Source organism: Eptatretus burgeri, chromosome 3, assembly GCF_056783735.1.
Source record: "Eptatretus burgeri isolate ZD-2024b chromosome 3, Ebu_testis_v1, whole genome shotgun sequence".
In the NCBI taxonomy this organism is placed as follows: Eukaryota; Metazoa; Chordata; class Myxini; order Myxiniformes; family Myxinidae; genus Eptatretus; species Eptatretus burgeri.
The window spans coordinates 40,038,795-40,060,462 of record NC_140963.1 but is presented as its reverse complement, the minus strand read 5'-3'; the positions used below and the strand labels follow the sequence as shown (position 1 = coordinate 40,060,462).

General features: G+C 45.1%; 1 protein-coding gene and 1 non-coding gene across 3 annotated transcripts in view; both read right to left on the bottom strand.

Annotated features, from left to right (window-relative positions):
- SLC5A8 (solute carrier family 5 member 8) overlaps positions 1-20,407 on the bottom strand; it is an 82,809-nt gene extending 62,402 nt beyond the window's left edge. For both annotated transcript variants that reach the window (XM_085873027.1, XM_085873028.1), the window contains exon 1: positions 19,834-20,407. In XM_085873027.1, coding sequence (XP_085729153.1) covers positions 19,834-20,178 — 345 coding nt within the window. In that variant the 5' untranslated portion in view covers positions 20,179-20,407. The remainder of the gene's footprint in view (positions 1-19,833) is intronic.
- On the bottom strand, positions 1,383-1,453 carry TRNAG-GCC (transfer RNA glycine (anticodon GCC)). Its single transcript has one exon. It is a non-coding gene; the product is annotated as a tRNA-Gly (tRNA).
- Positions 20,408-21,668: the final 1,261 nt, after the last annotated feature.

Here is a 21,668-nt window from a genome sequence, read left to right as displayed (position 1 = left end):
CACTATAATCATGGAATGTACCTTTTGGAAGATCAAATAGCCACGACTACACTTTATGCAGTGTGCAATCGTTGGTCAGCATGGCATCATCACTTGATGCTGTTGTGATTGTGAACTTCCAATAATAATATGATTTGCAGATGGAGGATATATTTCCACATGAGGCCTTCATATTAAGATTCCACTGCAGGGAATCATTGCAGTCACAACCAGAGAGTTCACAGAACACGATACCTTCCTTGTGCAGTGTTCAAACATAAAAATAATTAAAACATGTTTTAAAAATGCAAAATGATGTCCGGATGTTACTCCAACAAGCTCGAATGAGCTTTGATCGTCGTCCTCTTAATGATGACGTCATAAAAACGAATATGACGTCATTGTGATGTATCAGGTTTGCGATAAAATATAATTTATCTTAGCTTTTTACATAATTATCTGTGATAATAATAATTAGATAATTATCTGTGCTAATGTCCGGCTTGATTCCCGCAAACGAAATTGAAACAGCTTGCCGAGTTTCGGAGATAATAGTAAAGGCGATTTCCATTAGTGGCGATATTATGACGTCAACTTTTTTTTCTAGGAAGAATTTCCAAAATCGGAGATGGTTACTGCCTGCGCGTGGGCTTTCTGCATATACATGGCAAGTTTCACGAAGATCCGATGAAAACTCTGGGTTGTGAAACAAAAAATGTCAAAAATAGGAATGACATCATAAAAATTGATATGACGTCATAGTGATGTATCGTATGTGCGGTAATTCATCTCTGATAATGCCCTGTTCGATTCCCGCAAACAGAATTCAAAAAGCTTGCCTAGTTTCAGAGATAATTTTTTTGGCCATTTCAATTAGCGGAGATATTTTGACGTCATAACTTTTTTTCTGGGAGGAATTTTCAAAATCGGAGATGGTTACTGTCTGCGCAGGGAATTTTTACATGTATCTGCCAAGTTTCAGGAAGTTTCGATGAAAACTGTCGGCTGTGAAACAAAAAAGTCCACAAGAACAACAACGTGAGTAAGACTTAGAGATCCTCCACGAGGATGTAAAAACAAAGGACAGGGCACGGACAAACAACCAAGGTGGGCACGAAGAGCGCAGGCTTTGATGAGTCAAATGACCTCCTGCCTTGTTACAGGAAAACGAGACGCACAAGGAGACCACACGCCACAGCAGTCCCAAAGCAGAGGAGCCGACACCACAGAGATCCTGAGAGCAAGAGCAGACTTTAAGAGGGGGCCTCATTACAATGACCGTGCACACATTTCCCACGATGATACCTTTCGAAAACTTCACAAACTGTTATATTCCTCCAATCAGCGAGAAGAAAGGAAACAATCAGAAAAAAAAAAAAAAACAATCAGAAAAAAAAAAATGCTGCATTGGCCGGGAATCGAACCCGGGCCTCCCGCGTGGCAGGCGAGAATTCTACCACTGAACCACCAATGCACTCATACTGATAATCTCTTTTTATTTCTGATGTCGTGGAGTGGAAGAGATGACATAAAGTACAGTCTGGATCACAATGCACCATTCTTCCTTCAGAGTGCAAGTTCAGTGTTGAACTGTGATCTGTGAATTCTCATCCTCAGGCAACGATCCGATGAAAATCCGTGTGTGTGTGTGTATGTGTGTGTGCGTGCGTGCGTGCGTGCGTGCGTGTGTGTGTGTGTGTGTGTGTGTGTGTGTGTGTGTGTGTGTGTGTGTGTGTGTGTGTGTGTGTGTGTGTGTGTGTGTGTGTGTGTGTGTGTGTGTGTGTGTGTGTCATTTACAGACGGTCTGCTTCAATCCATGGAACAAAGAGATCACAACGACAATGTAATGCATCATTCACTGTGTCCTGGCCTGTCTCTTGGCACACACTGAGAGTGTAACAGCTGGTTTGGGCTGCAAGGCATCTGGAATTTATTCAATAGGCCAAGATATTGATATCGCTGTGGTGAAAGTCAAGAAGAAGAAGACAAAGATGCACCACGTGACGTGTGACTTGCTTGTGAACCGATGACTAACGAACTGCTCTGACGAAAGGATGGTCCCTCGGGCCTTGTCGTTGACTGGAGTAGTCCACTGAGGCCTAAACGGTGAGAGTTGAGAGTGTACCTCGCTCTGTGTATTTGCTGGTTAATTATCATTATACTTCGCTGTAGTCGATTGTTGATGTACCTTTTTGTTTGTGTGTGTAGAGATTGGCTTCAATCAAGCGAATTAAAGCCTAATTCAAACCGAAGGCCTTTCTCTCTCTCTCTCATTCATTTCAATTTAATTCGCTTGATTCCTTCGATTCCTTCAATCGACCATGGACAAGATCTTCAAACCGGAGAAGTTCGATGCGGACCCAAACGCCGGTGACGAGGAGACGAGGTGGTGTCATTGGTATCGCACCTTCTCGAACTATCTGACGATCATTGAAGAACTTCATGTGGACAAACTGGCCGCCCTTATAAACCATGTCTCGCCAAGTGTATATGGACTTTTCTCGGAGTGTAACACTTGTGAAGATGCGATCGACGTGCTGCGGGCGCTCTACGTGAAACGCAACAACGAGGTATACACAAGACATCTCACCACACGCAGGCAAGAGGCTGGTGAGACAATCGATCGGTACGTGCAAGCTCTGAGACAGTCGGGCAAAGACTGCAATTTCCAGGCTGGAACTGCCGAGAAGCATACAGATGAAGCAACCCGAGAGGCGTTCATACAGGGGCTACGGTCTGCCCCCATATGGCAACGCTTACTGGGAAACGCACGACGAGATTTTGAAATGGCTGTGGACCAAGCCTGAGCTATGGACGTGGCCCAGCAACAATCTGAGTCGTATGGGTCACTGGTCTTTCCAATGAATGCTGCTACCACGGAAACTCAAGGAACTCCTCGAGTTACCCCTGAAACCGAAGATGGAGATAATTCCCAGGAATCAGACACCCGACCTCGTCGAACTCCTCTGCAACCACTTCGGCTGGTAACTGTTTCTTTCGTGGGTATAAAAGACACCCATGAAGCAAATGCCCAGCCAGGGATGCCACCTGTATGAATTGTGACAAGAAAGGACATTAAGCCAAGGTATGCAAATCTACTCTTAAAATAAATAAACCTACTTCAGCTGCCCTCTACTCACAAAAGAAGGGAACCGCTGCTTCGCCAGGTAGTCTATCGAAAGCTATCATTAAAGTACGAATCTACGGGCATATGGCTGAGGCGTTGATCGATACCGGTAGCTCTGAAAGTTTCCTCAATGGCTCACTAGCAAGAGACAGAAAATGGAAGATCTACCCTACCGACAATACGGTATGCATGGCTTCGACCGACATCACTACAGTCTAGCGCACGAGGATACTGTAACGTTAAGCTGGACATAAAAGGCTATACGTATCGTGATGTAAAGGTAGTAGTACTTCGTGATTTATGTGCAGATGTAATCTTGGGTCATAACCGCCTCAAGCAGCACATGAGTGGGGAAAAACCTCGTCTAATGCTAAATGCTCTGACCACCGCAGAAGTATCCTCCCCCCCCCTTGCTGTTTGCTAACTCATCTTTGGACTGCAAATGGATAGCGATCAAATCGCGACGATATACCACTGCCGATACAAACTTCATCGCTTCTGAGACGAAGCAATTACTGGAAGAAGGTATTATAGATCCGAGTGATTCGCCATGGCGCGCGCAAGTATTGGTGACCACCAATCAGATCCATAAGAAACTAATGGTTGTCGATAATTCTCAAAGGATCAATCGCTACACTCACCTCGATGCCTACCCATTGCCACGCATAGACGAGATGGTTGAACGTGTGGCCAATTACAAAATATTCAGCACCATCGATTTGCGAAGCACGTATCATCATATTCCCATTCGAGAGGAAGACAAACCTTATACCGCGTTCGAGGCAGGTAGGCGACTCTATCAATTCAGGAGAATCCCATTCGGTGTCACTAATGGAGTAGCTTGTTTTCAACTAGTCATGGATAATATCATCTCAGACGAAAACCTAAAAGACACTTTTGTTTGCGTGGATAATGTCACGGTGTGCTGAAAGAATCGGGAAGAACATGATGCAAATCTGGACAGATTCTTGAATATTGCAAGAAAATATTATCTGATACTGAACTATGACAAATGTGTATTCTCGGATACACAATAGCCAACGGCGCGATCAAGGCCGATCCTGAACGTTTGCGCCCGCTCCGCGAACTTCCCCCTCCTCATGACCTGCAGTCATTGCGTCGGGTGATTGGGATGTTCGCGTACTACGCTAAATGGATTCCCCAATATTCTGAGAAAATTCATCCTCGAGTGCATTGCAAGAACTTCCCACTAGACACTGCTGTTTTAAATGCTTTCAACAGCCTCAAAGACGACATCAGCTACTCCGTGGTATTGTCAATCGATAGCACGGTACCAATCGTGGTGGAAACGGACGCTTCCGATCACGCGATCGCCGTGGCGCTCAATCAGTCCGGCCGCCCCGTTGCGTTCTTCTCGAGAACTCTCTCTGGAAGTGAGCAGAGATACTCAGCGATTGAGAAGGAAGCATACGCTATTGTCGAAGCCCTACGTAAATGGAGACATTATTTACTGGGCAACCACTTCACGCTCGTCACGGACCAGGGATCCGTTGCTTTTATGTTTGATGGAAAAAATAACGGAAAAATTAAAAATGACAAGATAATGAGATGGCGCATCGATCTATCTTGTTATAGTTATGACATTGTTTATCGGCCTGGGAGGGATAAACCTGCTGCAGACACCTTTTCACGGATCCACTGTTCGGCGACATCAGGTCGGGCATTGCAAGACCTTTATGTCTCTCTATGCCATCCAGGAGTAACCAGAATGGCACACTTTGTGCGTCGACAAAACCTTCCCTATTCTATCGAAGATATTAAACAAATGAGTGCTTCTTGCCCTGTTTGTGCTGAACTAAAACCCAGATTCTATGGCACAGCTCCAGGCAAGTTGATCAAGGCTACTTCACCCTTCGAGAGACTAAATATCGACTTTAAAGGGCCCTTGCCAACTGAGACAAATAACAGATATATACTCACTGTTGTTGACGAATACTCAAGGTTCCCGTTTGCATTCCCGTGTTCGGATATGACCTCGAGCACCGTCGTGAAATGTCTCTCTGAACTCTTTGCCATGTTTGGGAAACCATCGTACATACATTCTGACAGAGGTCCGTGTTTCATGTCGGATGAACTCAAACAGTTCCTACATGAACATGGCATTGCAACTAGTCGAACGACGAGTTACAACCCACAAGGTAATGGATTGGTGGAATGGTATGACGGAGTTATTTGGAAAGCCGTAACCCTGGCGCTGAAATCGAGAGGACTGGGGATTGAGCAGTGGGAGATTATCCTCCCCCGATGCCCTGAATTCCATATGCTCCTTGCTCTGCACGTCCATCAATACCACTCCACATGAATAGAATGTTTACCCACCAACGACGATACACCAGCGGTCAATCGATGCCCAACTGGCTAACTTATCCTGGTACTGTGTTCATGAAGCGCCCGGTACGACAAAGCAAGTATGAACCAATGGTGGATAAGGTCGAACTCATCGATACTAATCCTGAGTATGCTCATGTTAGACTTCTTGATGGTAGGGAGACCACTGTGTCGGTTCGCCATCTGGCTCCTGCTGGTGCATCTCCTTCTGGTACTTCTCCACCCAATAAGGTAATGTCGGGCTTGATGCAGACAAAGCTACAACATATTACCCGAGAGCGAACGTGGAGTCATCCCGGACACTAACCGGGGCTTTTCAAGGGGTTCAGAATCTCCCTCGAGTGAAACCACCATTTACTCTCGGAGAGGGCGACCGATATATATATATATATATATATATATATATATATATATATATATATATATATATATATATATATATATATATATATATATATATATATATATATATATTTAATAGCTCCTCGACGACTCGATCTGTGAAAGGAGGAATATCGGTATCCCTTGATAACTTGCGTACCACATTATGCCCATAATGATTCTCACTGCTTTAAATGTATGTTTCTATAGTCTATAGCTTTAAAGAAATCGTGATGTATAAGCTGAATATCGAGTTAAATTTTAAAGATGGGGAGAATGTGGTGAAATTAAAGAAGAAGAAGACAAAGCTGCACCACGTGACTTGTGACTTGCTTGTGAAGCAATGACTGACAAACTGCTCTGACGAAAGGATGGTCCCTCGGGCCTTGTTAACTGGAGTAGTCCACTGAGGCTTAAACGGTGAGAGTTGAGAGTGTTCCTAGCTCTGTGTGTTTGCTGGTTAATTATCATTATACTTCGCTGTAATCGATTGTTGATGTACCTTTTTGTTTGTGTGTGTAGAGATTGCTTCAATCAAGCGAATTAAAGCCTAATTCAAACCGAAGGCCTTTCTCTCTCTCATTCATTTCAATAACTCACCTACTCGGAGCCGTGTGTGTGTGTGTGTGTGTGTGTGTGTGTGTGTGTGTGTGTGTGTGTGTGTGTGTGTGTGTGTGTGTGTGTGTGTGTGTGTGTGTGTGTGTGTGTGTGTGTGTGTGTGTGTGTGTGCAAAGTTAATATGGAATAGGCAAAGCCGAGAAGCGAACGTAGAATTCTTCTTACATTCGCTTCTGACTTTACCTATAACTTGTTCACAACTGTATACTTGCCAACTATACCGTGGTACATGTAAGCGCCGCACAGCTGATGATTTTGACGCAATTTCCGGATACTTTGGCCTGGATTCGGGATCAGCAATCAAATAATGTAAATCGCGATTAAAAATTATTTTTTGATGATGCGGGAGATATCTTTATTAAAATTAAATTTGGGAAAAAAATAATTGAATAAATAAACAATCACTTCTGATCAAGAATAAGAGAAATTAAAAGTTCTAGAAAAGGGTTTCAAAATCACTCCCGGTAATGTTAGATACTAAATAAAGACTTCCTGTCATGAAAAAAAAATCACTTTTGGAAGTATAAAATTAAGTTTGGGAAAAAAATAATTGAATAAATAAACACTTCCGGTCATGATCTCCCGGCATGCATCATTCCCCATGACAAAAACTGGAAGCAAAAGGGTCATATCCGACAACACGGATCCCAAATTGCCAGGGTATTGTGTTGTTTCCTATTCTCTCATGTTCACGCGTTGAGTATGAAGCTCACTACGTTCGCTATTATTACTTTACTGGTTGTATTCCCATAAGATATATATGTATATATTGTTACGGTTGTGTGGTTAGATGGAGGAATTTAATTGGAAAGTTAGGATTGAATAGTTGTTTGGTCGGTGCACATGAAGAAGACATCTCGATGTAATTAAGTAGGGAAACTGTGAGCTTAAGTGTTACGTGTCACCACATGGGCGGTGGTGCGGTGTCATTAAAAAAGGGATGAAGGATAAGTTCCCCCAGTATGTAATTTCCTCCTGGGACTTACTCCTATGTTTTTGTATTACATACCAGCAAAGATGGAGTTGCGTTTTTATAACAAAAGCTCACCCAACATGCCGAGCAGGCAGAGGCCCCGCCTTCCCAGGTTTTGTGCGAGCAAGCCGCGCCCTGGAGATGAACCGTTGTTCGGTGTGACGTCGAACAGAGATTGGGAGCAAACGCATGAGTTCGGTGTGAGGGGCGCAGTTGTAGTCGCGAGAGGAACGTGGCTAAGATGAAGAATCTCGCTCCGCTCTCCTCTCTCGCTTTGCATGATGAAATGGCTTTCTTTTGGCACAAAAAGAAGATGGCACGATTCTCGTATTGGTGCTGAAGCAAATTGGCTGGTGTGGTTGAGCAGGATGCTGGCCATTGCCTCTTGGTTAGGTTGTGAGAGACCGACCTCAAAGCCTCATGTATATCACCGAAGAGACGACACCATTCTGAAAAGCAGCGGGTCAGTTCGTGCGATCGACGAAGAAGCAGCACAGCGGTCTCTGAGCCTTGGTGTTGAATATCACTCATGAATTGCCTGACTACGTTTTTCCCACTGCGAGAGAGTAGCTCGGCACCATTTTGGGTGCATCGACCCGTGCAGGACCAAGCACCTCGATTCCAAGTTCCATAAAGACCATCTCTGGACCAAGCTAAGTGCCAGAATAAAGGAAGGATTTGCTTTGATTTTGTTTCCCTCTTGTCTGTATTTAAGTCTGGTGTTGAGGGGCCTTGACTTCGACTTTAGTTTACCTTATGCATTATTATTATTATTATTATTATTATTATTATTATTATTATTATTATGACATTTTAATTATTACCCTGATAAATATTTATATTTCCATTAAATTCCCGTGTTTGTTTTCAGTTGCTGTTTCCATGTATTTGTCGTGGGGTTCGAGTGTGAACCCCACTGTGCATCCAACTGTGCCGCCGTTGCTCCGCCAGTGCCATGCCCTACCCCTCCCACGCACGTTATAATCTCTGTAGATCGACGTGGCTACCTCCTAAGGAAAACCGCTCGGCTATCCGGCCCGGCGCTGTTAACCACTGTCCACCACAATTTAGGTAAACTTAACCAGCCACCCCCGCTACACTATGATCATTAAATGTACCTTTTGGAAGATCAAATAGCCATGACTACACTTAATGCAGTGTGCAATCGTTGGTCAACATGGCATCATCATGTGATGCTGTTGTGATTGTGAACTTCCAATAATAATATGATTTGCAGATGGAGGATATATTTCCACATGAGGCCTTCATATTAAAATTCCACTGCAGGGAATCATTGCGGTCACAACCAGAGAGTTCACAGAACACGATACCTTCATTGTGCAGTGTTCAAATATAAAAATAATTAAAACATGTTTTAAAAATGCAAAATGATGTCCGGATGTTACTCCAACAAGTATGTAAACAATGTAGGGATGGTCATGAGAAATGATCATGTGAAACCATCCCGCCATCTTTCTTTGAATAATCATGGTTGTCCCGAGAAAAGACACTGTGTGTGTGTGTGTGTGTGTGTGTGTGTGTGTGTGTGTGTGTGTGTGTGTGTGTGTGTGTGTGTGTGTGTGTGTGTGTGTTCGATATAACTTTATACAAACACACACACATTTATGCACTCGACAGTCGACCTCCCTCACTGGAACAACACAGATAGTCCTCGCATCCAAGTTGTTGTGGTGGTGGGGTGCAGGATCGGGAAAGGAAGAGGAGTGGGTGTAAACAATGCCCATGGGGAATAAATCGGCTCCGTGATCGTGACCGCACTTCCCTGATGAATCCGGGGCGCAGGGAAGAGAGGGGAAAATTTGGCCTCTGACTCCGTCGGGAGGTACAACCATCACGAAGAATCATCACCGATAGTTCTCTTCCATTTGTATTGGTACGTACTTTTTTTTTTTGTATACCTTGTCGAGGCTCGTATGAGAGCTGCCACACAACGTCCAGCAAGGGGGGCATGAGACAAGAGGGGCGGGATTGGGAAGGACAAAACAGTGGGGAACAGAGACATTAGGAGATCTGTGGAAGGGAGAAGGATGGGATGGGGAACATGAGATAAAGAGGATTTTACAGAGTCGGAGAGATCATTGATGACAACCAGAAAAAGAACAGCGCCCAGAACGCTACCTTGACGAACTCCAGTCTGGACAGGAAGAGGGGATGAAAGAACTCCATTTAGGGCCATACGTTGGCTGTGACAGGAGAGGAAATCTATGAGCCAAGAGTGGAGATGGCCTTGGATACCATAGGAAGAGAGTTTGGTGAGCATAGCAGGATGCCAGACCGTGTCAAAAACACGTGATATGTTCAGAGATACGGCTCGGATTTCACGTCTGGCATTGAGGACCTCCATCCATTGTTGGGAGAGCAGAAGCAGCATATCCATGGTAGAGTGACCTGGTCTGAAACCAAATTGATGATCAGTAATCAAGCCATTGGAGAAGAGGAAGGAGAAGAGCACTTACAAAAGCGATGCGAACTGCGATTCATGGCTCTGATGAAGAGGCATTCAATAATATGAGTGTGGAAAGTGAACCAAAAAACCTTTATCTTGAAGAAATCGTTCTGGCCTGTTCCAAGTCCCTTTATGGTTGAGCAGGCCAAAAAACAAGGTGGCTTCAGACCCCAGTGAGGTTTCCTCAGATACACCTTCAGACCCCATATGGAGTGGTGACCGAGGACATGCCTGATAAAGAATATAATTAAATAAGGCCGTTAATTATCTTCAAATGGGGTGTTTTAATTCACCAAAGCATCCAATTTTCACTCATGCACTTCCTTCGAGTTCCCTTCGTATGTATGCAAAGTTTCAGGCTGCTCGGTTTCATGGTTTTGGAGTTATGGAGGAGACACACTGACACTTATTAGTGTAGATTCATGCCTGTTGTTTGTGTCCTTTATCCTTAAACTTTATCCTTTATCCTTAAAAACAGTAACTTTCCAGTTTGAAATCATTTTGAACTTTGTTTGAGTAGCAGGCAGGCAGACAGAATAATTTTTTGAATCTCGCTCCTCTCGCTGCACATGTGCACAATTCAGAACCAAAGTACTGCTAAACTACAGGTTCATGTTCCATTTTCCGATTCATGTCCTGATGAGTCAGGTCAGGTTCGATCTGTGACCTGCTACAGGTACCATGTAAACCTGTACTAACCTGTTCCATGGTCGGGTTGTCGGCGACTAAACCGTCTCCCCCACCAGGTTTTCTGGTGAGGAGGGTGTTTGGATATGGACACCCAGCAGGATTAAAAACAAAACCTGTCAAAGGGCGGAGGAGCTCCTTGTGAGCCAACGGCCATCCATATCTAGTGCCCAACTGTGTCTGCGGACGTCCTCCTGCAGTTGGGTCACTTCTTATTAGGAGGTTGGTGGCAGGATTTGCACTCCGGCCACCGTAAAACCCTTCATTCCGCAAAACGCAAAAACGCAAAAAAATCTGAAAACCCACTCCGTGGGAGTACCTCCTGTGCAGCTTCCCTTCGCAGGGCAGCTCACCGAATGACGGGATTGGGGCAAAGCCTTCGGGACCCCCAATCTTTGATGATAGGAGGGAAACCATGGGGTAACATCCCTGGGTCAGATTGCGGGAGAGTGTGTCAGAGTGGTGCTGAGGTGTCGTCCACCAGACGGCGGTCTCCTTGGGTTAACCTGAGGCGGTCCCTTCGGGTGGGTGCCTGGAATGTCCTATCCCCAAGAGAGGATGATCACCTGTCTCTGTTATCATCTGAGCTCAAGCGTTTGGACATCGGGATTGCAGCTCTCTCTGAGATTCGGAGACCGGATTGCGGCGAAATAATGGTGGGTGGTTACACCTACTATTGGTCTGGTCGCTCTGATGGTTACCATGCCCAAGGAGTTGCTGTAGCTGTGTCCAATAAGCTGACCCCAATGATAATTGAGGTAACACCGGTCAACGAGCGTATTATGAGATTAAGGATTCGTCACTCCTTAGGTGTCATTTCCCTGGTCTCTGTTTATGCTCCGACTGAGGCGAGTGATCTCACCGTGAAGGATGCATTCTACGCCACACTCGAGTCTGTGGTTGATCAGTGCCCCAGACGAGATACACTTCTAGTCTTGGGGGATTTCAATGCATCGACTGGAACTGATAGGGATGGTTATGAGGTGTGTGTTGGTCCCCATGGGTCAGGAACTATGAACTAGAATAGCACTAAGTCCTTGACTTTGCAAGAAGTCATGGACTTAGGGTGGCTGGTTCATGGTTTCAGAGCCCACAAGCTCATCGCTGGACTTGGTATTCCAACGCTGGCGGTGTGGCAAAGGAGATTGACCATGTCCTCATTGATGGTCGTTGGAGGATGATCCAGAACTGCAGGGTCTACCGGAGTGCTCAGTTCCTCAATACTGACCACAGGCTTGTTGTAGCAACTCTAAAGCTGCACCTTAAATCCTGGAGAATGGTACCATCCCAGCCTAGGCTGGATGTTGCCAAGCTCAGGGATGAGAGAGTAGCTGAGGAGTTTGCGAACAGGCTGAGTGGACACTTGGGGGGTCTGGGTGCTTTGGGGGTCCTGAAGAGTTGTGGAGCGCCTTCAAGACCACCGTCCTTGATGTTGCCGGTGGATGCCTTGGAGCTCACCGCAGGGCAAAGAAGAATTTTGTCTCTCAAGGGACACTGGATACCATTGACCAGAGTCGCAGGGCCAGGCTGAATGGCAGAGCTGAGCTGTTCAGGGAGCTGAGGCGTAAAACTGTACGTGCACTGAGGGTGGACAAGGAGGCCTATGTGCGAGGAATCTGTGAGGGGGTAGAGCATCACCTGTGGACAGGTGATTCTCGTCCCGCTTACAGGGGAATCCGCGCATTACGTTCATCCAAGCCCATCCCTCGGAGCACTGCAGTTCGAGCAGAGAGTGGTAGGCTCTTGACAGGAGTCTGAAGTGAAGGCCCGCTGGGCCGGTTACTTTGAGCGGTTGTACCAGGCTGATCCCCCAGCTGTCGAGTTGGACGTCAAGGGTGTTACAATCCCTGTTGCTGACCCTCGAATCAACTGTGGTCCACCTTCGCTTGTGGAAACACAAGCTGCGGTGAACCAGTTGAAACGGGGCAAAGCTCCAGGGATCTGTGGCATCCATGCCGAACTTCTCAAGGCTGGTGGAAATGCTGCACTCGTGTCGTTGCATGCAGTTTTGTGCTCTGCCTGGAACACAGGCATCATCCCAACTGACTGGAAGAGGGGCCTTGTTGTCCCTCTCTGGAAAGGGAAGGGTGATCGCCAAGACTGCAACAACTACCGAGGGGTGACGCTGCTCTCAGTGCCGGGCAAGGTCTTTGCTCGGATAATTCTTGATAGGGTTCGCCACCATCTGCTTGAGCACCAGCGTCCAGAGCAGTCAGGCTTTACACCAAAGAGGTCAACGATTGACCGTATCCTTGCACTTCGTGTCCTCACCGAACGCAGATGAGAGTTTCGGCAGGGGCTGCTTGCAGCCTATGTTGATCTCTGTAAAGCGTTCGATTCAGTGAATCGGGATGTCCTCTGGAGGATTCTTGGTCTTCGTGGGGTGCCACCAAAACTGATCAATCTGATGTCTGAACTCCACTCTGGTACTGAGAGTGCTGTTAAGTGTGGTAGTACCATCTCTGACTTATTTCCAGTTGTTACTGGAGTTCGTCAGGGATATGTACTTGCTCCCACACTTTTCAGCACTTGTATGGACTGGATTTTAGGGAGGATGTCGGAGAGATCAAGTTGCGGTGCATCGTTTGGAAATGGCAAGATCTCGGACCTTGATTTTGCAGATGATGCAGTCATCTTTGCGGAGACTTTAGACATCCTCGTGGGGGCCCTCGAGGTGCTGAATGAGGAGTCGGAGCCGTTGGGATTACGGGTTTCTTGGGTCAAAACTAAGATCCAGGCTTTCGGTGACATCTTGGATGCTGCTGTCCTGTCTGTGTCTGTTTGTGGTGAGGATGTTGAGGTCGTGGAGAGATTCACTTACCTTGGCAGTGATATTCATGTCTCTGCTGGCTGCGAGTCAGAGGTCAATAGACGTCTGGGTCGGGCCTGGGGAGTCATGGATTCACTGGATCATGGGGTGTGGCGCTGCCGGTACCTGTGCGGGAGGACGAAAGTCTGAGTCTTCAGGTCCTTGGTACTTCCAGTCTTGCTCTATGGGTGCGAGACTTGGACTCTGACCAAGGATCTGAGACGGAGACTTAATTCCTTTGGTACCAGGTCTCTTCGGAGAATCCTTGGCTATCGCTGGTCGGATTTTGTGTCCAACGAGCGGTTGCTGAGAGAGACTCGGATGAGATTTGTTACCTGCATAGTCTGTGAGCGTCAGTTGCGGCTGTATGGACATGTGGCTCGTTTTCCTGACGCTGATCCTGCTCACCAGATTCTCTCAGCGAGGGAGTCTCATGAGTGGAGGAGGCCAGTGGGCCGACCACGTGCTTCATGGTTGCAACAGGTTGACCATCATCTCAAGGAGATGGGGATGGGCCTGGCATCTGCCTGGGGGATGGCCAAACGGAGGCCCCTGGAGTACCGGCGGAAAGTGGACGCAGCGACGCGCTGTTCTGGCACATGCTCCCATACCTGACCTGACCTGTCCTGATGTTCCGATTCATGTTCTAAATAAAACATTCAATTGATATTAAGTTGTACCTCGATCATAAACTGACATTTGTGGATGGACAGACGGACAGACAGAAGTGAACGAAAAGCTTAACCCTGCTTTTCGCTTTCCACGCACAAGGTAATCATTGCTTCAAAGAGTAACTGTCAGTGTTTTGAACAGCAGTGTAGCTGTTCATTTCCTAGCAATACTCTAGTCTAGACTATAGAAGGTACGATATTACCAAGACAGAGGGAAAGGCAATTCATTCACTCCACCGCTCAACTGGGAAGCACCAATCTGACAGTTTATAGTTTGGTTTCACACGGATGGTGAGGAAATATATGTGTCTTCCATCCAAGGATCATTAAGCTGGAAGACCTGTCTGACAGCACCTGTCGTTGGTGGATATTAAAGGTCACACAGTGTTTTTCATGAAAATGTAGCTGTCGAGTTATCGCCAGCACCCAGAGTGAAATTCCCAATTCCTGCTACCTTGGGTAAAACATTCCACCCAATTGACCCCAAAGAAGGTGGGAATAATTGGCCTCGTTGAAGAAGTCATGGTAGTCAGGGCTACGTACTGCAGATTTTCAATGTTGTCGTCGAATCAACTCATCACAGACATGTGGGGCAGGGTGAGGTGCTCACACTGGAGAATGCACCTTGCTTACCCTCACCTTGCTTGCAATTGACTTTCAATAGCTGTCGTACATATTCATGAAGCAAACTAGCAAGTTACCCATACCCGCACAGGATTCTAAATGGGGTAGGGAATAAGGATGGAGATGGCAAAAATGCAAATGGCTTCTTCTGTCATCGAGCCAGCAAACTGAGATCAACAATTCACATTTGTTGCCACATCTGATGCAATTTAAATGCTCTAATGATGGCGAGGTGCTCCAATTGAAACAGTTTGTTCGATGTATGTAGCTTTTTGATGCCTCTGGTCGGGAATAAAACTTTATATTGGTGTCAAAGCCAGTGACTAATTGCAAATTAATAGTAGGATACTCAGAAAAGTGGTGGCTGTGACGGTTCATTTCAAGTTTGAGTGTGCTCTTCAAACACATTGAGCAATACTTTGAGTATATGAGGGTGGAACCCTTGTGACATTTTTTTATTAAATGGCAATTGCAGTTGCATAGCTCAGTCATGTTGGTATGGTTTTTCGCCCTGGTCACCAGCTGCAGTCACACACTTTTCTGGTTTTGCCTGAATTGTCGACATTTGCTGCTGGTATTTCAGGCAGTTTTGTTTTGCTGTTTCTACAATTGAATCATTCTTCTGAAAAGTATTTTCTTCCACAATTGCAACATTGGAGTTTTCAAGTCGTCATATACATTTGCATTTGAGAATTACTTGAGAGGTTTAATATTTTGGCATGTTAATAATGTAAACTGAGAATGGAGCGATTGCGATCTCCTGTGACAAGGACAAAGACATTGACTTGGAGGTGTGACAACGTCCTATTACTCCCACAATGCAGACAGGTTGGTGGCCTCTGCTGTTCACCATTACTCCTCCGCTCTGGCTCTATGTGCTCTCTCGGCCCTCAGACCCTTCGTCCAGAACACACATGTTGTTTCAGTAACCCTCTTGTGCTTAAACTCCAAAAATCCATGTTGATGGCACACCTCCACTCCTTTTTCCTCTTTTCTCCAGTTTGTGGAACTACCTTCTGTTATTGAATCACACTCTTCCCTCCAGTGCTTCAAGAAACCAGTGCACCACCATGTCATCATATCATATGTCAACCTTACCTGGGCGATCCTTTCTGCTCCCATTAAGGATCAGTATGAAGGCTCAATGTGGTCATGCATACTGGCCAAAGAAGTTCTCACAAAAAGATAATCTTATTTTTATATTGTGCACCATTGCATATTATAAAAACGGCATGAATTTCCTTCTAAAATATTGTTATGGATTTCAGAATCGGATCCGACTAATGCATACAAACATTTAGATCCTCAGATAGTTATTTCCATAAATGCATGTCCAGGATAGACCCATCCCCATGTCTGGTGGGATTCTAACTTTTATGCATTGGAGAAGGGTACAGAACAGATTCCCTTTCTTATGGGATGGCCTTTTTCTCTTTACGACACATTCATGCACGCGAGATAGCCATTAGCTCAACGGAGGCTCGTCTATTCCCTTTCCATCAGGACACATTGGCTTGGAGGTGGACGATTTATTTACATTTGGACAAACAGGACATTTGATTAAGCACACAGTGGGCCTTTCCTGAGCAGTTATTCAGACGCTGAAATACGGCTGTGGATCATTTACCTCACCCACCTATCTTTAATTGGCGTTCGACACCCACCTCTTTCACCGACGTTGACGTTCACCTTTTCCCATCGATGGTTGAGGCCCCGTTTGGCAGCTTTATGGATGCTGGCTGGCTCTTGTTTGTGTCGGGCTGAACGAGAAAGGAATGATCACGAGGTTGATAGTTGGTCACATGCAACGAGGTGCCAATAGTAAAGGTGGGTTTGGTTGAAGTCCACTTGAGGCTATGCCCAGAATGAACGCCTATAAACGGATGGGAGGACCGTTTTCCTGACAGTTTTTGTGACAGTTGGTGACAGCCGTACAGCTCTGACCGCTGGTGACAGTTGGTGACAGCTGGTTACAGCTCCTCACAGTGCCTAACAGCACCTTAGCGCCTTACAGCTTCTTACAGCTCCTCACAGTGCCTCAGCGCCTTACAACTTTTTACAGCTCCTCGCAGCACCTTGCAACTCCTTACAGCGCCTTACAGCTGTCCGTTGGTTGTGGCTCCTGATGGCTCCTGGCGGTGGGTGACGGTTGGACCGTTCCTGCTGGTTCTGCTCGTACCTGATTCTTGGTGTCCCTGGTTCCTGGAGGTGACAACGTGATGCCAATTGGTGTTTGAGCCTATTTGGAGGTGGGTGCACAGCGAGGCAGGGCGCTGGCAGCGGACGAAGGCATGCTCACACATTTTGTTGTCGTTCATTTGACGTTGTTCGTTGACATTTTCTATCTATGTCTGTTTAATTCTTCATTTGTTTGAAATTATTTTGATTGATTTCAATTTACCTATTTTCACTACAAGGAAATGAAAAGTTCTTCTGTTTATTTATTTTTCTTATTAATAAATTCCTTGTTGACATTTCAACCTGTCCATGCTTGACCTTTCCTTCCATTGATCCAGCATTGTCCAAACCTAGATGGACTGGGAGCTAGTTCCCAAACGAAATAACCTGTCATAGTCGGCACGCACCAGCAGAAAACGCTCGGCTGCCCTACTTAAGATCTAGTCAAGATAAGATTGGTGTTTTGCCGAGGGCACGCTCTCTGTTCAGGAAGCCATGTGACATCTACTTAAATGGTAAATTAGACGGTGGTCACTGGAACTCGTGGTTAACTGATTGGCATTAATGGTTGTAAAGCAACCCACCGTACCAGAAGTTAATTGTGAGCGGTGGCCACAGGTTCGGCTCTTCCGAGGAGAAACGGGGATTAACCCCCTCATAATACCCTCGGTACCCGTGGCCGTAACAATATCTCCTTCCATAACGTAACAATTTTCCTTTAGAACATGGTGGCGTGGTGTTTTTAATAACGTGATGGTGCTGGTCCCACTGTGGCGCTTGTATTGTATATGTCTGTGTAGTACTGCATGTATTTCTCGTTATAGGTTTTTAGAATCTTGTACTATTTTGATCATCTTGTGAGTGAAACTTTATGAACACCCTGATATGCTTGCTCCTTGTATGCTGAAGATATAGATTGTTACATTTTTCTCATTTTGATTTTTATTGCCACGTTCATGATAGTTCTTCCAGAAAGTTTATTTGTTTTTTTTAATGCCATTTACTGCTGGCCTCACATTGTTTCTTTATTTTCTTGATTGACCTTTCTTCTTGTTTGCGTATGCTGTGAACGCAATGGCAAACTATCAAGCATTCTCTCTCTATCTCTATCTCTATCTCTATCTCTATCTCTATCTCTATCTCTATCTCTATCTCTATCTCTATCTCTATCTCTATCTCTATCTCTATCTCTATCTCTATCTCTATCTCTATCTCTATCTCTATCTCTATCTCTATCTCTATCTCTATCTCTATCTCTATCTCTATCTCTATCTCTATCTCTATCTCTATCTCTATCTCTATCTCTATCTCTATCTCTATCTCTATCTCTCTCTCAGAGAGAGGAGGGGGACAGTGTGGAGAGGGGTGTGGAGGATGAGAGGACAAGAAAGGTGGGAGAGAGCGAGAGAGAGGTGGAAGAGTTGTGACAGGGGAGGGATGAAGAGGGGAGTGAGGGAGAGGAGGAAGAGGAGGGAAAGGAAGGAGAGATAGAGGAGGAAAATTTAGAGGAATTGAGATTTTAGTTTTGCCCTTTCCTTCACAATGTAAATCCATTTTTCTAAACTAGTACTGTACTCGGTAGGACGTGTACCTCCACCAGGCTGAACAGTTTATTACATGGATCCTACTGATAGGCTGTACCTGCATTATGACGTGAAACAAAATCTAATCGACTTGTTCTTGTCACACACACAACTCATCCACCAAGTTTCACTCGAATCCATCCACAACTTTTTGAGATATCGTGCTATATGTCGTTTTGGCCTGATCTCTCAATGGTGAAGAATCACTTAAAAAAATTCTTGTTGTCGGATCTGCCCCAAAGCGATAGACATCCAGTTGTCTGGATGTTCACCACAATCGAATCCGTTCGTCCTTGTCATACACCCATACTTTCCACCAAATTTCGTCCAAATCCGTCCACAAGGTTTTTGAGAAATCCTATTCACAAAGAGACAGACAAACAAAGACACAAACATACAGGGGTGAAAACGTAAGCTCCTTCCACCTTCGTTTGTGGAGGTGACAAGGTTGTAATTAAAGCAAAATATCCCATGTCCTATTCGTTTTGTTTTTTTTGTATTTAGGAGAGGTGTGTCACATCAATTAATAGTACAATTACACAGGTTGTGCATTTCACATTCCAACAATTGTACAGTTGGTTACAAACAAGGCCACATTGTTCGACTGTTTGCATTCCAGGTCTGAAAATGTAATTTTCAGGTATTCGAGAATGTCCGAGAAAATCAAGTGTTGGTCTTTTTTCTTTTTAAGGGTTGTGGAAATGGATTCAGATTTCATTTTAATTCTACAAAAGCGGTTATTGTGTGTCTCACTGGACAAACTGTTTGTACTGAACATTCATTCGCCATGACATCAAAAATTTTTGACGATTCGCAAGAAATGTGCGCACGTTAAGCCGGCTGTCATATCTGCATGCATCTGACATCAGGGTTTCCTTGTAATCTCGGACCAAGCGTCAGCCTTTTCACAAGTACCAGTGGAAATAAAACAATTCTCGAGAGGACCGAAACATCGTTATCAATTCACCAAGACACAGATCATTAAACCATACAGTGGCAATCATTTACAATCACTCTTTAAGTTCCGTCAAGTCGTGTCCACACCAAGATTTGACCTCTTTACTTCCAGATAGTATAATAGCAATATGGTGGTGAAACAACAAGCGTAACTCAAGCTATGGACTCTGACATATCTAAAGTAATATTTCATAATCGTGTTCACCCAACCGTTGTAGCAAACATGACATATGGACCTTTTTTTTGGCCCTAAACGTTAAATAAATGCTGATTTATAATCATTGTACTTGCTCATCCATTACCATCATTAAGCATCCTTAAGGTGGCCAGGACCTCTGAGCAGAGCAACCTTTTGTCTCTGTCTAACTCTCAAAATCTTACGCAAAGCTGCAATACTTTCTCGTACATTGAAGTAGATTGATGTACGTACCTCGTTGGTGCTTGTGATTCCAAGATCATAGAATACCGGTAGATACACCAGGCCAGTAAAGATGACGACCATTGTGTAGGCGATGCCAAAGTAGCAGAAAACTGCCCCAAAGCGATAGACATCGACGGGTGATCCAAGGACTGTAACGGCAGACATGAAGCTGGCAGAGAGGGAGATCGCCACTGGAATGGCAGACATTTTCCTACCTGCGGTCAGAAACTCCTCTGAAGAGTTCTGACCACCTCCGATGAAAGCATAATAGATCCCGATGACTGCAGATATGACCAGCATTATGGAGAAGACCAAATAGTCCCAAACAACAAAGGCGTTGTTTTCTGCCACCATATTGTAGACCTGCACAGACTGGGTGGAAAGGTGACCGACCCACCACCACTCCACAACTTTCAATTTCGTTTCCAAAAACAGGTGCTCTCACCAGCTCTGACTCTATATCGACTTCACGGATAGTTGTGCCGTGAGCTTCGAGCATGTGTTGATCAGACCCAAGGTATACAAGATAACTAAAATCACCTGGCTGTGCCTTAAGCTGCCTCACAGTGGAAGAGTTTTATTTGCTCGTTCCGAGGTTGGGGCGTGCACGAACATCTCATTCCAAATAGTTGAGGTGTGACGCTGTCCTCCTCTGATCAAATCGGTCCTCCCTGTTCAGAGGAGATAACTACCATCCATTTGTTATTGAAAGTTCGTACTGTAAGTATACATGAACTAAACAACCTGATGACGAGGAGCCTGCATGGGTAGTTTTATTTATCAAAAGGAGCACAGCCACACACACACACACACACACACACACACACACACACACACACACACACACACACACACACACACACACACACACACACACGGAAGTGGACAACTTACAGAAAAACGGACTTTAAACCAGATAAGCAATTACAGAGAAATAAAATCGTGATTTGTGACATCTTGTGATTAACGATTAACGAAAAAAAAAAGATTTTCACTGCAAAAGGTTGTGAAACCGGATTTAGATTTCATCCTAATGTTACAAAAACAGTCAAACTCGACAAACTGTTTACAAGGAACACTTCGTGCATGATATCAAAACGTTTGAACGTTCGCAAAAAAATGTGCGATCTCGGGGGATATGATATGGATGAATGCGCACGTTAAGCCGGCTGTCCTGTATGCATCCATTCGGTATGAAAGATCCCTTCGTAACTCGAACCAAGCCTCAGCCTTTGTATAAATACTAAGGGAAATTAAATAATTATCCACAAGGCTGAAAATCTGTTTATCAATAAGCAACTTTCGAAATGATGTATGAATGCAAAACAAAGCCTTGTGTGTGTGTGTGTGTGTGTGTGTGTGTGTGTGTGTGTGTGTGTGTGTGTGTGTGTGTGTGTGTGTGTGTGTGTGTGTGTGTGTGTGTGTGTGTGTGTGTGTGTGTGTGTGTGTGTGTGTGTGTGTGTGTGTGTGTGTGTGTGTGTGTGTGTTTACACTGATTCGGTTATGCTCGATAGGCACTTTCAACCTCGGGTGTAGTGGTGCCAGAGAGCGCACCGGAGTTCCGCTTTGGCACCTCAATCCATCTGAGCTTTGCTCCACAACAGATTGAGACAAACAAAAAAAATCCACTTTCAGATGGGTTGAGTTCTTGTGTATTGTGTGTTGTCATGGCGAAACAATCCGGGTCAAAGCTTGTCCCGAAGCTTGGATGTGTTAATACGTAGGACTCTTTGTCTAAGGAGCAATATTATAAAAATGCAGGGACGGGCAACACAGACCCGTACGAATTTCTGAACACAGCAACAGGCGCGTGGGAAGTGGGGGTGCTGAGGGTGCTGCAGTAC